This window comes from Cryptomeria japonica, chromosome 9 (assembly GCF_030272615.1).
Source record: "Cryptomeria japonica chromosome 9, Sugi_1.0, whole genome shotgun sequence".
In the NCBI taxonomy this organism is placed as follows: Eukaryota; Viridiplantae; Streptophyta; class Pinopsida; order Cupressales; family Cupressaceae; genus Cryptomeria; species Cryptomeria japonica.
In genome coordinates, this window is record NC_081413.1 from 317,560,576 (window position 1) to 317,575,518 (window position 14,943).

Consider the following 14,943-nt stretch of genomic DNA (forward strand, 5'->3'; position numbering starts at 1 on the left):
GAGACTGAAAAACATGTTTTGCAGACAAGTTTGGGTTAGGCACAGGAGGACTATGATGGCAAAGGAAGCAATATTGGTGAAATCCGCACTTGAGCATCGGATGGTAGCAGAAAAGGGTTTTCAGGCGAGGACGCAGCAAGTGTATAAGATCCGGGCCCGACTGGCGTCAGTAGTTTCTGTCGTTCATCTCTATTTTGTATTAAGTCGTCGGAGTCGACTTCTTTTCTTGGGGGGGATGATGTTGACGGGAATAATCATTACGTTATGTTGTTATATTATATTTATGTTGTCGTCGGTAATAATGAGTTACGGCGGTCAGTTAGTTGGCTGACGGGTAGGTAGTTGGAGTCGCGACGGTTGCATCACACCCCTTCGGGTATTATATATTGTGTACCTTTTCTTCGAAGTAGGATCAGGTTAGTCGTGTCAGATGTAATGTTATAAGCACTTATTGTACATGGACTGTGGAATTAATACAGAGGCTGGTTATTTAATATATTTCCATTATGTTCTGTGCATTTACTTTCTGCATTTAACCGTTTACCCGAGAGGGCAAACAACCGTTGGATAAAGAGGCTTGTTGAGGGATATATATAAACAAGTCTTTTAATGGACATGGAAAAAAAAGAGAAGGATTATGGTTCCTACTCAGAGCAGATAGAAGGAGAATCAAATTGAACAACATTAGAGACCCTCGTATACAACAGACCCAATCTGAGTAATAACATAATTATTCCAAGCAACAGCACCTATAACGGCAGTTCGAAAATAGAGATCAGACAAATGACAAGATCATATCAGAACTATTATTAAGTTACAGGCGGTATTATTCTATTTTTGGAGCAAAATATTGGGTGATCCTGAAAAGGGACATTACAAGTAGTATCAGAGCACTGTTCCTGCCAACCTGAGGAGAGATTATGGTGGAAGAGGAAAAATCAACCAGATTCTCTAGTTGGGCCTATCACGAAGATTGTGGAAACCAGATATACAGAATAATTGCAGAACGGTAAGAAATTACAGAATGGGCAAACTGCGAGCAACAGGTCTGGCCACTTCTGGAATATATTATTATATTAGGAGTAACACATGAGGTTGGCATCTTTCAGACGTCACTACTAATCTTGTAAATTCTTCAGACCAAGCATCCTTTGTGACACGACATTGCTATCGAATCTATTTAAATCTGTGGCCCGATTCATATCAAGAAATGTATTAAGAGAGGAGGACTTCATCGATTCCATGTTGCTAAAAAGACTACGCAAATAATCTCCAGGTCGTCTATTATAATGCATGCATTCATTCCTTGTTTATATTATCAGTGCTTCTACTGACTGTGCCGGGCGATTAAGTGACTTGGGTGATTAATTGTCTTAGGAAGACAAACCAAAGATTTATTTATGAATGTTTATGGGAGTTGAAAACATATACAAAGAGATTATTAGGAGCTGCTCCCCTGTTTAGTATCATAAAGTATATAGCAACTATCATGTTGGGCCATGAAATAATACTATTTGATTGACTTAATATTTGGTGCTATACAACTACAGTAGTCGTAACATCTTGTTGGGCAATTCAGTATTATACTTCCTCTCATTAATGTTGGTCCACCTGGCAAATAATAATTTGGGCTCTTTACAGAAGCACTGAAGGACTATCATAATATTTGTAACCTTAGACAAAATTGAGAAGATAATTATGTTTCAATGTCGATTTGGAGATGGGCTCTCTTATCATGCTTTTGGAGAAGGATAGGATTTGCACATGAGGCTATAGCCGGTTCATACCTGCTGCTGTGCACCCTCCAAGAGTTCGTATACAAGTTTCCAGAATTAAAATTCTTATGAAAAGGAGGTACCTAAATCAAGAAACTGCTCATGGGTCAATGAATTTGAGATCATTCATAGATCAAACAAATTGCCAAATGTTTAAAGAAGTTGCTGCTGAATAAATGTTGAGATCATTTATTGCCAAAATAATGAAGAGAAGCCCCAGTTTACTGGAGTTGCACTACTGTAATTATTCAGTTTGTGGATCAAAATATGACTAAGTTCTTGATGAGCAGAAAGATGGGGTTAGGCCCACTTACTGGCTTGAAATGGATTATGGGCAGAAAGATTGGGGTTAGGCCCACTTTCTGGCTCGAATTAGAATAAGAGCAGAAAGATTGGGGTTAGGCCCACTTTCTGGCTTGGATTGGAATAGGAGCAGAAAGATTTGGGCTAGGCCCACTTTCTATCTCGAATTAGAATAAGAGCAGTAAGATTGGGGTTAGGCCCACGTTCTGGCTCAGATTGGAAAAGGAGAGGAAAGATTGGGGTTAGGCCCACTTTCTGGCTCAAATTGGAATAAGAGCAAAAGGGTTGGGGTTAGGCCCACTTTTTAGCTCGAAATGGCTTAGGAGTAGAAGGATTGGTGTTAGGCCCACTTTCTAGCTCCAAAAAAGGGAAGGTATCCAACAAATGTGTATTTGTTTGTATACTCCGTGTTTGCATGTATTCATGTGTATACTTTGAGTGTTTGTGTATGCTCTGTGTTTGTATATATTCATGTGTATACTTCGTGTTTTATGTGTATGCTCCGTGTTTGGTTCATACTTGATATATTCTTAAGATGTGAATAACTAGATTTGTGCCATGCCTCTAATCCTCATTTTAAATATTGTTAAGATCACCCTCGCTTTGAGGCAAAGAGATATCCGAGATATTAAGCAAACATTGGGACAACCACATTTAGTAAGAAACACAAAACTCCAAAGATTGTTTTGGGAATTCTCATTGCTTGAGGACAAGCTATCTCAGGAAGGGTGGACAGTCATGCCCCACCTAAGACTAGGGCAAAATAAATAACAAACTGTAGCCTTAATAGATAAAAAATTCAGATGTAAAAGTATTGAAATTCATAGGGCCGACTTGGAAAGGTTTAGCAGTGGCCACGTCTGAATCGTTTCCTGTTGAATGAGCCAACTAAGGATTAATTAAGAGAGGCCGACTTCCTTGCCTTAAGCACTAAATAAATAATTATAATATTAATGCCAACCCAATCAAAGGGAGGTGACTGTTGGGTAAAGAGGCTTGTTGAGGGATATATATATATATATATATATATACAAGTCTTTTGATGGACATGGAAAAAATAAGGGAAGGATTATGGTTCCTACTCAGAGCAGATAAAAGGAGAATCAGATTGAACAACACCAGAAACCCTCATATACAACAGACCCGATATGAGTAATAACATAATTATTCCAAGCAGCTGCACCTATAACGGCAGTTCCATAATAGAGATCAGACCAGTGACAAGATCAGATCAGAACTATTATTAAGTTACAGGCGGTATCATTCTATTTTTGGAGCAAAATATTGGGTGATCTTGAAAAGGGACATTACAAAGAGATAAGGAGATATTAAAGAGAGGGAGAGAGAACCCAATAGATAGAGAGGGGGAGAGGGATTGCTATAGATAGAGGTAGTGAATAAGAGAGAGTGGTAGAGATAATAAGATATAGATAGAGAGGGGGAGGGGGAGATAGTGAAAGAGATCTAGATGAGCCAAGAGTGAGAAAAAGAAGAGGAAGAAAGATATATATATATATATATATATATATAGAGAGAGAGAGAGAGAGAGAGATTGTTGTTCTTTATTGTTGACCTTTTTAATAGATAATGGAAGACTTTTTTTCTCCTTGACAACTCCCAACTTTCACTACATGTATCTAATATTAACAAATGAAAGAAAATAAATAAAGATAGATAAACAACATTAAAAATATAATAGCCATACATCTTTCTCGAGCATATACCATATAAGAAAAAGCGAATAAATAAAATGCATCTGCTATTTTAATTCTATATATCTCTCCATCTTTACAGCATTGTATATTGCAAAAGTTCCAATAAATTCTCTTATATCCTCATATAAAAAATTGTTTACCAGAATTCTATATAACCGTGGACTAATAAATGTTCTTGTCACTGGCCCTTTGTGTTGAAAATGTTAGCTAAGTTCGGATACCTGATTATCGAATTTTAATGTTGTCAAATGACAACTAAAATTCATGTGTATTATCTCAATTTATGCTCAATTAATTTGTTATTGGACTGGACCCAAATGTAACGTGAGATACAATTAACTATGTTATTGGGCTGGGCTCAAATGTAACGTGGAAAGGATAATTGGGCTGGACCCAAATACCTAACGTGGGAAAATGCATAATGACAACAAAACATTAATTAATTATCTTGCAAGCCGACTTGAGGATGTTTAGCACCAAAAGGATGATATATAATCCACTTGAAGATGAAGTCATTTACACAATCATTCTTAGCAAATACAATCTGCTCTCCTACATTTAGCGAACTCTTCACTTGTGCGAATTCAGTCAAGGATATTGTTGGGCGAAGTTGTCAAGATCTTCTGAAATTCTGCTCCAGCCTATTGTAGTCATCTGCTGCTGATCTTCTCTTTTGGTCATCTACTGTTGATTAGGGCTGCATCCTTCATTACCTTGCCAACTTGCTGTTTCGACAGCAATCTGAGATAAGTCTGCTATGTTGTAATTACCTACAATTGAGATAATACATATCATACTTAAGGCTGGGTTTTTCACCTCCAAGAGGGAGGTTTTCCCAGGGTATTGGTGTCTTGTGTCTTGTGTTTTATTGCCGTTACTGTTCTTGTGTCTTGTGTTTTATTGCTGTTACTGTTTATACACAGTCAATTTATAATCAAATTGGTTACATTAACATCTAATTGCTTAAAATTAACATTTTGTGTTGGTTAACATGCTCATGCTCTTGTTCTTGCTCTTCCATTTTCATGCTGTAATTTTCCACGAAAGGCAATGGCAGAATAATGCTGAATTCATGCTTCAAATGTCAACAGCAACCCAGCTTACTGTCTTGCCTTGAGTTTGCATGTCGGGCGTACATTTATCAATTATCTACCTTAACTCTTCTGTGCAGGGATGTTCTGGGTCAAAGGAGGCAGGAGTGCCCTTCAACGGCACAGTCTAGCAAATGGAATGGCTCATAGGTTGGTGATCAGAGGCTAAAATGGTGGTCATGGAGAGTAACGAGTTGTAGAGCTCTCAAAAATCTTCTCCACGATTGGTGACATTTTGTATGGAAACCATGTCCTCTCTTTAAAGACTTCCTCGAAAACAATAAATATTCAAGAGGAGTTTAAAAAGTTGTTTTGCATGTGCACAATTAAGTCAAGTGGGCTACTAGTTTCGCAGATCTCTTGTCTTCTGCCATTTGCTTTAAACATGACTCTGTTTTATTTGTGGGCTCATTTCATAAATGCAATATAAGATCGTACAACTGAATAGTTCGAATGTCACATTCGCCTCTTCATGAATTTAGATGCTGTTGCTAAGGATTCAATTATCCGAGTCCAAGACCGGCGATGAAAACAGACAAGCGGATATACAAAACAAAAAACCAGCGATAAAAATAAATGATCGTGATATATTCAATCATCTTGCACACTTCTGAAGCATTGTAAACCATCAATCAAAGAAGGCAGGTCGTCCAATTCAAATAATGAAAAGCCTTTGGTGTAAAAATTTGGCAGTGGAAACATCCATCTTCTCCCTAGTATCATTGTCAAATAAATGTCGTGGAATGAATAGTGCATTTTAAACTGTTGGAAGTGGAGGGATTAATTATGACTTGTTTCCAACTCCAATAACACCAACAGAAGATAGCACTGTCATGATTGTTTCATTCAGAATCTTTATTCAGATTACTTGCTTGAATAATAAATCTGATTTCTTTAATCAGATGTTTATTTGCCTTTGTTGTGTTCCAAACGTCCACACCATAAGCAATACCCTCCAACAAATGGGCTTTCATTCATGAACAACAGCTGCACCAATGCTCATCACAAATGTTACGTTAAATGAGCTTTATATTGCTTCCTTTTCTTCTCTCCAAAATTTTTCCCAAAGTGGATGAATATTATATTATTATCTTTCTTGGAGTCCATATGCCTATTTATCATTATGCCAAAATGCATATAATGATAACTAACAATTATAATTCAAACAAACTAATAATATTTTCTAGATAGATATTATAATTTTTTGTTGAATTTCACAATTTTCCAATAAATTTAAAAAATTATAATTACAAATATTCAAATTAAAAATTTGAAAAATATTCTTAATTTTCATCTTCAATTTTTAAATTTATCAAAATTATAATTTTACTTTGTTTTCATTTTAATTTTTATAGTTTTCCATCTTAAGTTATTCACAAACTAAAAATGAAACTTTTAATGCATTTAAACTTCAACTATTAATTTTAAAATAATCAATAAAAAATATAATCTTATTAAATTATAAAAATTAATAGCTAAAATTTCAAAAATTAACCATTTTTAAAACCCAATGAAACATGAATATTAAAAGGTTTCAGAAATTAGCCCAACATGTTTAGGTCTAGTGGTGGGGAACAAAGAATTTCACAATATAGACCCAAGTTAGATACCAATGGGCACGACACCTTGTGGATATGTGGACAGCTAGAGATAGTGGTGGCACTTGTGGGAACGCATTACATAAACTCGCCCCCATGTTTCAGCATTGGGGCACCTTGAGGTATGGTGGAATGTAACCATATTAAGAAACCAAGCCTATCCTGATGTCTTCTATAAGTTTTGCCCTAAATCTATCCTAAAATTTTGCCATTAGACGCATGGTGTGTTGGTATTAGTGTGGTGATGTTATTGCAACAACCTAGGTTAAACCACCCACTAGACCTATGCACTTACAGGTTGTGCCCCTACTGGGCTGTTGTGCTTAAAGAGTTGCTTTGTGGTTTCATTGGGGATGAAACCCTCATTTATCATAACACTAGCTAGGCCCAAGTAATGCCCAGTTTCCTGTTGAGGGTCTAATAAAACCCTCAATTCAGCAATTTAAAAAAAAAAAAAATCAAAAATTAAGACAACAAAAAATCAATATGTTAAGAATTTAAAATAAAATAATTATAAGCCATATAATAGGAAAAAAAATTAATTATAAGACATAATTAAAAATAATAATAATAAATCCCCTTGGTCCTTATAAATTTGCCGATGTTGGCATGGTGTGATGGTTAAGTTATAGTGTTGTTGTTCTTGCCATCAAGGTTCAAGCCCCATTGGGGTGTTATTGTCGATTGATTATATTATGGATGAGGCCCTCCATTTGTGATCTCACAAGTTCATAGCTCTGGGTCAAAAGCATTTACCCCTCTTTGAGAAAATAATAATAATAATAATAAATTAAGCCATTTGTGGCCACACCAAATAATGAAAATTTAAATGTAGAAAAGTGAAAACATAAATTTACAAAAACTAACTTCTATTCATGATCAAGCAGATTCCCCATGATCACTAATTAGGAAAATTGAAAACATAAATTTACAAAAAACTAACTTCTATCCACAATCATCTACATTCCCCTTTAATCACTAATTAAATATGAACATCAAAATACTCACAGGAATTTTCAAACACCAAGAAGCAAGTAACTATAATCATATGAATATGCACAAGGCACCAAACAATTTTCCAGATCACCTAAATTTTAAGCTACCATGGCATTTGTACACAGTTTTTTCAAACAATTTTCTGTTCCACAATTCCAAACAGAACAATAAAAATAAATAGAGACATTGAAATAATGAAATGTGCCCTTTTCTCAAGGATCATGCAAGCAAGACTACTAAACAGGAATAAAGCAAAAAAGTCCAATATAATCACAGAAGAGATCAAATATATAAGCTAGGATAAAATCAGTACTCAAGAATTCAATCATGAAATTATATTACAATATTTTGGAATGAAAACCCATAACTGCACCTGTGCTATATGCGGAAGGCAGCGTGGACTCGACAAAATTCTCTTTCCTCGAGGGGTAGGTGTTACTATCTCTCCAGCATCATCCAAATCAGAGTGGACAGAAACCATGCTGTGTAATATGGACAATGCAGCCTCCCCGGCCTGGTAATTTAAGGAAAAATCATTGCATTAGCAAAATCAAGGAGAAAAAGGTTCAATATTATACAAGAATCCTATGTGAGATAATATTCATTACATTCATACAAGAGAAACTTCATTATATGAAATTCATAGAATTTGCATTCAAATTTTATAGAAAAACATACTCGAGAACTCACTATTGTGTCATATCCACTCCTGCATGACTTAGCCACCTCCTTACCATTTATGCTTAGAAAAATTCTGATGTAATATTTGTCTACAAAATGTTACTTAATATGACGTTTCAGTTGTTTCAGATATTCAAACGATTACTATTATTGTATTGTTATTTTGGAAACAGATACTGCTGATGGAATTTGTGGGTGGAGGTAAACGTATCGCCATGATCATGGGTGGAGAGGCTGGCATGAGATAGATGGTCAATTGGTGGGTGACACGTTAGTACCAATACAAGCCAAGAGCAAGCACCATGACCATTTGTTCCTGTCCATGTCTTGATGATTACCTTTTGTATCAGTTATTGTTATATACTATGTTATCTAGCCATTGTGTAATGTATGTTTCAGATGGTCGGTAATGTCTTGTCCTTTGTCATTAAAATAATTAAAAACACACAAAATGATTATCAATAAATTTGATATTAACAAAGAAACAAAAGTCTCCTTAAATAAGAGTTACAAACAATTTATCTGATAAGGATAAGATTGACAACTAAGAAAGTAGAGGAAAGAAAGAAAGAAAATTATTTTAATGTCCACGAGACTTAACAAAGTCTATGGGACAGCACATCAGATCTAACCAATTTCTGCAAATCTGCCCGCTTTCTGTGTAAACTCCTGACAAGTGGCCCCAACCTCTCGACAAAATCCTCACTGAAAAAATCATACCAAGATCCCTCAATCAATAATTTATTATACTTGTCCCTAACATCTTTGAAGGCGTCGCACTCTAAAATGAAGTGTTTTTCGGTTTCAACTTTCCCAGATGTGCAAAAAATACACACTCTTTCCTCCCAAGTTTCTTTTGGTCTTTTCCAACGACTAGTTTCACTACGGAGCTGATGAGAGTTAGTTTGTAATTGAGCAATAATACACTTAGCTTTCCATGAAATATTAGCCCTTATATAAGCTTTTTGATGATGATCAAAAGTAGGATTGAACTCCGTGATACAATATTTTTTCTTTCTCGCTAACTCATTACCCCAAGCCCACATGTGAAACTTATCCATAACAAAAGCCTTTATCACTTTACTATGTGTGGGGCACGAACTTAGGTAGATATTCCATTTACTCAACCATTTGATGTTTTGTTGCATCCAAGTCTTCTTTCTTTTGCACAAGGTGTCATTGAAAACCGCTTTAGGCCATCTGCCTTCCTCCATTTGCCCAATTCTTTTGAGATAACTAATGAGACGAACCATAGCAATAGCTTCAATAGGAGCAGCCCCAGTCTCACTCAACATGATATCATAAGGAACTGTATTTTTAATCTTGAACTTGCTTGTTATCAAACGCTTTTGGATTTGCTCGATCTGCTTCCACTGTGAACCTAAAGTGTTACTGGCCCATAATTCACCACCATAGAGAATAACAGGAAGAACTAAAAGCCCAAAAAGAGTTTGGGAGGCCTTCCAACCCCAAAGCTCCGCTTCTCTACATCTGTTCTGAAGAGCATACCAAGCTTTCCAACCACATAGGATTTTCTTCTTCCTGCAACCATCCCAATTTAGATTTTTGTTGAAGTCAATCCCAAGATATTTATAGTCTGAAACTTCTTCAAGAATACTGCCATCAAAGTAAAACTTATGCTGGTTTCGTTTCCTCTTATTAGAAAAAAACATGATTTTTGTCTTGCTGATATTGACTTGCATCCCGACCGTTCTGCAAAAGTGCTCCAAAGCATACAAATGCTCTTGCAAACCAAGAGCTGTTTTAGCAATAAGAATGAGGTCATCCGCATAAAGCAAAAGTTTTATCACATATTCACCCAGATGAACACCATCACCATCCTGAGAGTTTAACCACTCTTCCAACTTGTCAATGTATAAACCAAACAACGTAGGAGATAACGGACACCCTTGCTTGACCCCGATATCGGTTCTAAATCTTTCGGAAAGACCATCAGAGGTTCTGATTTTGACTTTAACCTCCTCATAAAGCCTATGGACAGCTGCTCTACGATGAATGGGAATCCCAAGATCTTCCATTCTTTTCCAAAGTTTAACCCTAGGAACCATGTCAAAAGCCTTTTTGAAATCAACAAAACAGCAAAAGATCTCTTTTTTCTCTTCCCATCTTTTTTCAATTAAATGTCTCAAAGTGATACCATTATCAACTGTGAAATGCTTAGGTCTGAAACCAGCTTGCCCTTTTGCCTACTTACCCTTCTCTTCGGCCCACTTGCTAATTCTATTCTCTATCATGCTGCCAAATAACTTTGCAAACAAAGGGTTAATCATAATGGCCCTGTAATTAGAGGGATTATTGACATCTCTGCTCTTAAAAAGAGGAATGGCAAGACTAGTAGTCCAATCTTTAGGAAAACCCTGTTGTATGATGTTGTTAAAAAATTTCATAATGTGTAGCACCAAAGATTTCAAACCCCACTTCAAATATTCCGCTTGAAGATCAACCAAGTCTTTTGCTTTTCCAACACCCAACTTTTTTATACCCCTTTCAATTTCCTGCTTTGTAAAAAGATTTGAATTAATGTTGAAAATCGGAGGTGATTCCACCCCAACATCCTGCTCGTAAAGTTGTTTAGCATGATCAAACCACTGTTTAGCTGTAATGTTGTTTTAAGTTTGCATTTTCTTGGATTGCAGCTTCTTCCAAAAAGACTTGGGGTTATTTTTACTAAGGAAAATTAATTCTTCTTGCCTTGTGAGCACAAAATCAGCTTTTTTCTGTTTTAAAATCTGCTTGTAAACCTTTATGTTGATCTCTTCCTTGTGCGGATCTCTCAAATTCCTCCTTGCAATTTTACATTCTTCGTCAAACCAAGCATTTACTGGGAAACAATTTGTTTCAGATTTATTCTTGGCCCTTTTACACTCTAACAGTGCACTATGGATTAGATTTGTGAGTTCATGGCTATGGAGACCATGGAACGGGATTTTCACCTTCCTAACAAGTCTCTCAAGCGCAACCTTGAAAATATTGCAGTTGTTTTGGGTTAAAAGAATTCTGCCTTTATTTGAAGAATGCTGAGTTTTCACCTCTTGACACTTTTGATCTGCCCATGAAAAGCTTAAATAGATCGGCCTATGGTCAGATTTTAAGTCCCAGAGTTGTTTACCGACTATCATTACCTCCATTTTCTCACATAGGCTATGAGAACAAATTGCATAATCCACAACACTTACCCCATTGTAGGTATTACAGGTGAAATTACCAAATTTTGCCCATCTAATTACACCGTTGCAAATGATCAAATCAAAAGCACCACAAATAGTAAGTATTTCTTCCCCAAAGTGATTGCAGCTTTTGTCTTCAAATACTCTTGTCCACTGATGGTCTTTGACTTCCATGAGCCATAGAGGATTGCAATCATCTTTACTGCAAAGCATGCAAGCTTGCTCACTTGCAGTCCTAGCATTAAAATCTCCTACAAGGAGGATCTCGCCTTGCTGAGCATAAATTGCAATGTCTTTTTTCAAGGCAGCAAAGGGATCTTTGTGGTCCAAACCATAGTTTTTGTATGTTTTTGAGGCTTGTGGGGCAAAATAACACGCTGCAATCCTAATGAGGTTTCCATTTTCAGAGATTTTACACCATAAATATTGTTTGCTTGTGTCTTCTCTTTCTAGCTGAATTAGACGACCTTCTCTTTCTTTCACTAAAACCATTATACCTCCATGACCTTTGCCATTTCCTATTGCCTTGTTCCAAACCACCATCTTCGAGTAACCCTTAAACAAAGGGGTCATACACCCTTCGTGTTCATGTGTCTCAGTGAGACAAATGATGTCTCTCCCCTCCGCAATAGGCCCTAACCCAGGTCCCCGTCTCCACGGATAACCTCTGCAATTGCAACAAACCAAACTTAAGGAATCCTGGGTAGGCACTGATTGCTATTCATATTGACATGTAGGACCCAAATTTGGGTCTTCAACCACATTTGCCCATGATGACCTTGCACCTCTACTCTCTGCCAAGGAATTTGTTGCTATAACTTTGCTGCCAGCTTGCTGTCCTGTTTTAGAATGAGGACCAAAACATGCAATAACAACTTTGCCCTTGTATAACCATGCCCTTTTTCCTTCATCTCTTGCTGCTCTAACTTTTGCCAATTCTTCTCTTTTGTACTCTTGCTGCCTAGCAGATAAATCTTCATCAAAGAAGAAACGGGAACCCCTCAAAAGTTGTTTTTTGCTTAAACGAATATGCTTGTCACACACATCAGATAAGATGACTTTTATGGGCCTAACCCTATTGTCACAAATCTTGCCCACCCTCCATGCTTGACAAATTTTACCTTGCCACATCACCATGTCACTAAGGAAGTCACTTCCAAGGTCGAGAGTGCATTCCTTTACCCCATACTCTTTCACGCCTTTAATAATTAAGTTGGCTTCTCTATCTTGTCTTTCTTTAAACTCTTTCTCTTGCATCCTACCAGCCTGTGTGTTTGTTGCTTTCTCTCCATTAGCTGACCTGCCATTCATTTGGGTTTGTGTTTTGGGTGCCTTTGGCAGACTTCCCTTTGTCTCTTCGTTCATTGCTTGATAGTTCGCCTGATGATGTGATTTCCCTTCAAGTTGCGAGGCTTTATAGTTTATCACCTCTTTGCCTCTGTTTTCTTCTGCTAATACTTTCATACATTGCCAAGCATCTTTCATCTCTTGCCATTCTCGCTTGCCTACTGAGAGAGCCTTTTGTAGCATTGCTACTTGCTCCTTTAAAAATTATTACTGTCTGTCAAAGAGTGATTTGTTGTTGTTACTACATGTATTTTATTTTCCCAAATCTGCTCTTTGACTTCCAAGATCTCCAATCTCCTCTTGGCCTTTAACAATTCTTGCACATATAAACTAGAAGACCAAGAGGAGTGGAAGTGGGACTATATATGCCAGAATCATCCAAATCTTGCCTAACTTTAAACCCACTTTTTCCACCTGCCTGTATTGGGGATTTGAATGAGCTGCACTTGTGACTGAGGCCCATCTTAATCCCTTTTTGTGAAAGTATTTTCCTAGACTGTTCCCATTTTAAACGTGCTGCCCTACGTTTTAGGATGCCTCGAAACTGTTTAACATTTACCCAAACCCATTTTCCGTTTTTACCTAAAGATGCAATCTTAACCTTGCCAAAATGATTGGTTTCCACACATGCAAGATCTTCTTGTCCAATTTTGAAATAAGAGTTTGCTTGAGTTTCCATTTTTAATGAAAGAAAAGGGAAAAAAAGACAAAAGACAGCAACGAAGAATACCTGTCCGCAACCAAAGGTAGAACAAACCCAGAAAAAGAAGAGACTGGAGCCCACCGAGAGGGGAGGGGCCCTTCCAAAGCCAACCGAACCCACAGTGTCCCGCAACAAGCCCCACAAAAGAAACCATTGGCCGACAAAACTCTCTGAAAGCATTCCCTCTACATATTCCTCTGCATATTCCTCTTTCCTCTGCATATTCCTCTTTCCTCCGCCCTCAACGTATTGGAATCCATATGCGTATTCCTCTGCCCTTTGCCTGTGTAATGCAACTCTGCCTGCGTATACCTTTGCCTGCGTATTCCTCTGCCTATCCAGTTAGTAGTTGGAATTCGGAATTTTTGTCGTAGATTTCAATTTAATATTTTCTAAACGATTTCTTCTATTTATGTCATTAAATCTAAGACACCTGGTGTAATGAATGTTGTGTAATTCGTTACTTGGCTATCATGCAACGTCGGGAAACTTACCACCATGAGGAAGAAAGGATAAAAAACTTATCTAGAAAGAACAAAAGAATATCCCTAAAGTCTATCTTAATAAGTTATAAACTAATATTACAATATTACTTTCATACCCTCCCTTAATTGTCAATCTACTAACTACACCAAGTTTATGCCAAAATTTCACAAATTTGAAGGGACTCTCAATGAATTACTGAGAATGTTTGCAGTCTAGTCCTCAGCTATACAATATTGCAACATCACCAATCCATCTTCTACAAGTTGTCATGTGAAATTACAATGAAGCTCCACGTGTTTGATAATCACATGGAAGACTGGATTCTTGTCAAGCTTTAACACCCCTAGATTGTATATCTAAAAGCATCCTTGAAAGCCATTCTGCCTTACATGTTGCTCTGACTATTCCTCAATACTCTACTTTTGTCGAGGAGAGAGCTACTGCCTACTGCTTCTTACAAGTCTATATGATTGCACTCATTCCAAAAATTACAATAAAGTTCCACATGTTTGGTATCCTCGTAAGACTGGATTCTTGTCAAGCTTTAGCACCCTTTGATTGTCACAAAACAAGGTTGAAAGTCCTACTTGAGACATGCATGTTTCAAAGCATCCTTTGAATCCATACCTCACATGTTGCTCTAATTATTCCACAATACTCTACTTTTGTTGAGAAAAGAGCTACTACCTGCTACTTCTTTCTAGTCTATGTGATTGCAATTGTTCCAAAGCTCAAAACATATCCAAAAGTGGATTTCCTATCATCAATAGAACTTGGACAATGTGAATCTATGAACCCAACCAGCCTAATGTTGTAACGTTTTCACACATTGCCCCATTGCAAATGGGGACCCCCATATTTTCTTAGATTAGGTGTCTTAGTTTGCTTAGCTTGGCAATAGTCTCTTTAGTCGTTAACCTTTGCTAGTGAGTAAGAGATGTCAGGTTGAGGACCCATTGTAAAATTGCTTGACATTGTAAGAAGTTGTCAATAATGTCAATGTGTTACAAGAATTGCCAAGGTTGTCAGGAAGGAGTCAAGGTGAACAAACTAGGAAATC

At 37.0% G+C, this 14,943-nt stretch overlaps 1 protein-coding gene across 1 annotated transcript in view; it reads right to left on the minus strand.

Annotated features, from left to right (window-relative positions):
* The window catches only part of LOC131029756 (dnaJ homolog subfamily C GRV2), a 191,220-nt gene that overhangs the window by 66,192 nt on the left and 110,085 nt on the right, over positions 1-14,943 (minus strand). The window contains exon 10 of the mRNA XM_057960403.2: positions 7,852-7,992. Within this exon, the coding sequence (XP_057816386.2) occupies positions 7,852-7,992 (141 nt within the window). The remainder of the gene's footprint in view (positions 1-7,851; positions 7,993-14,943) is intronic.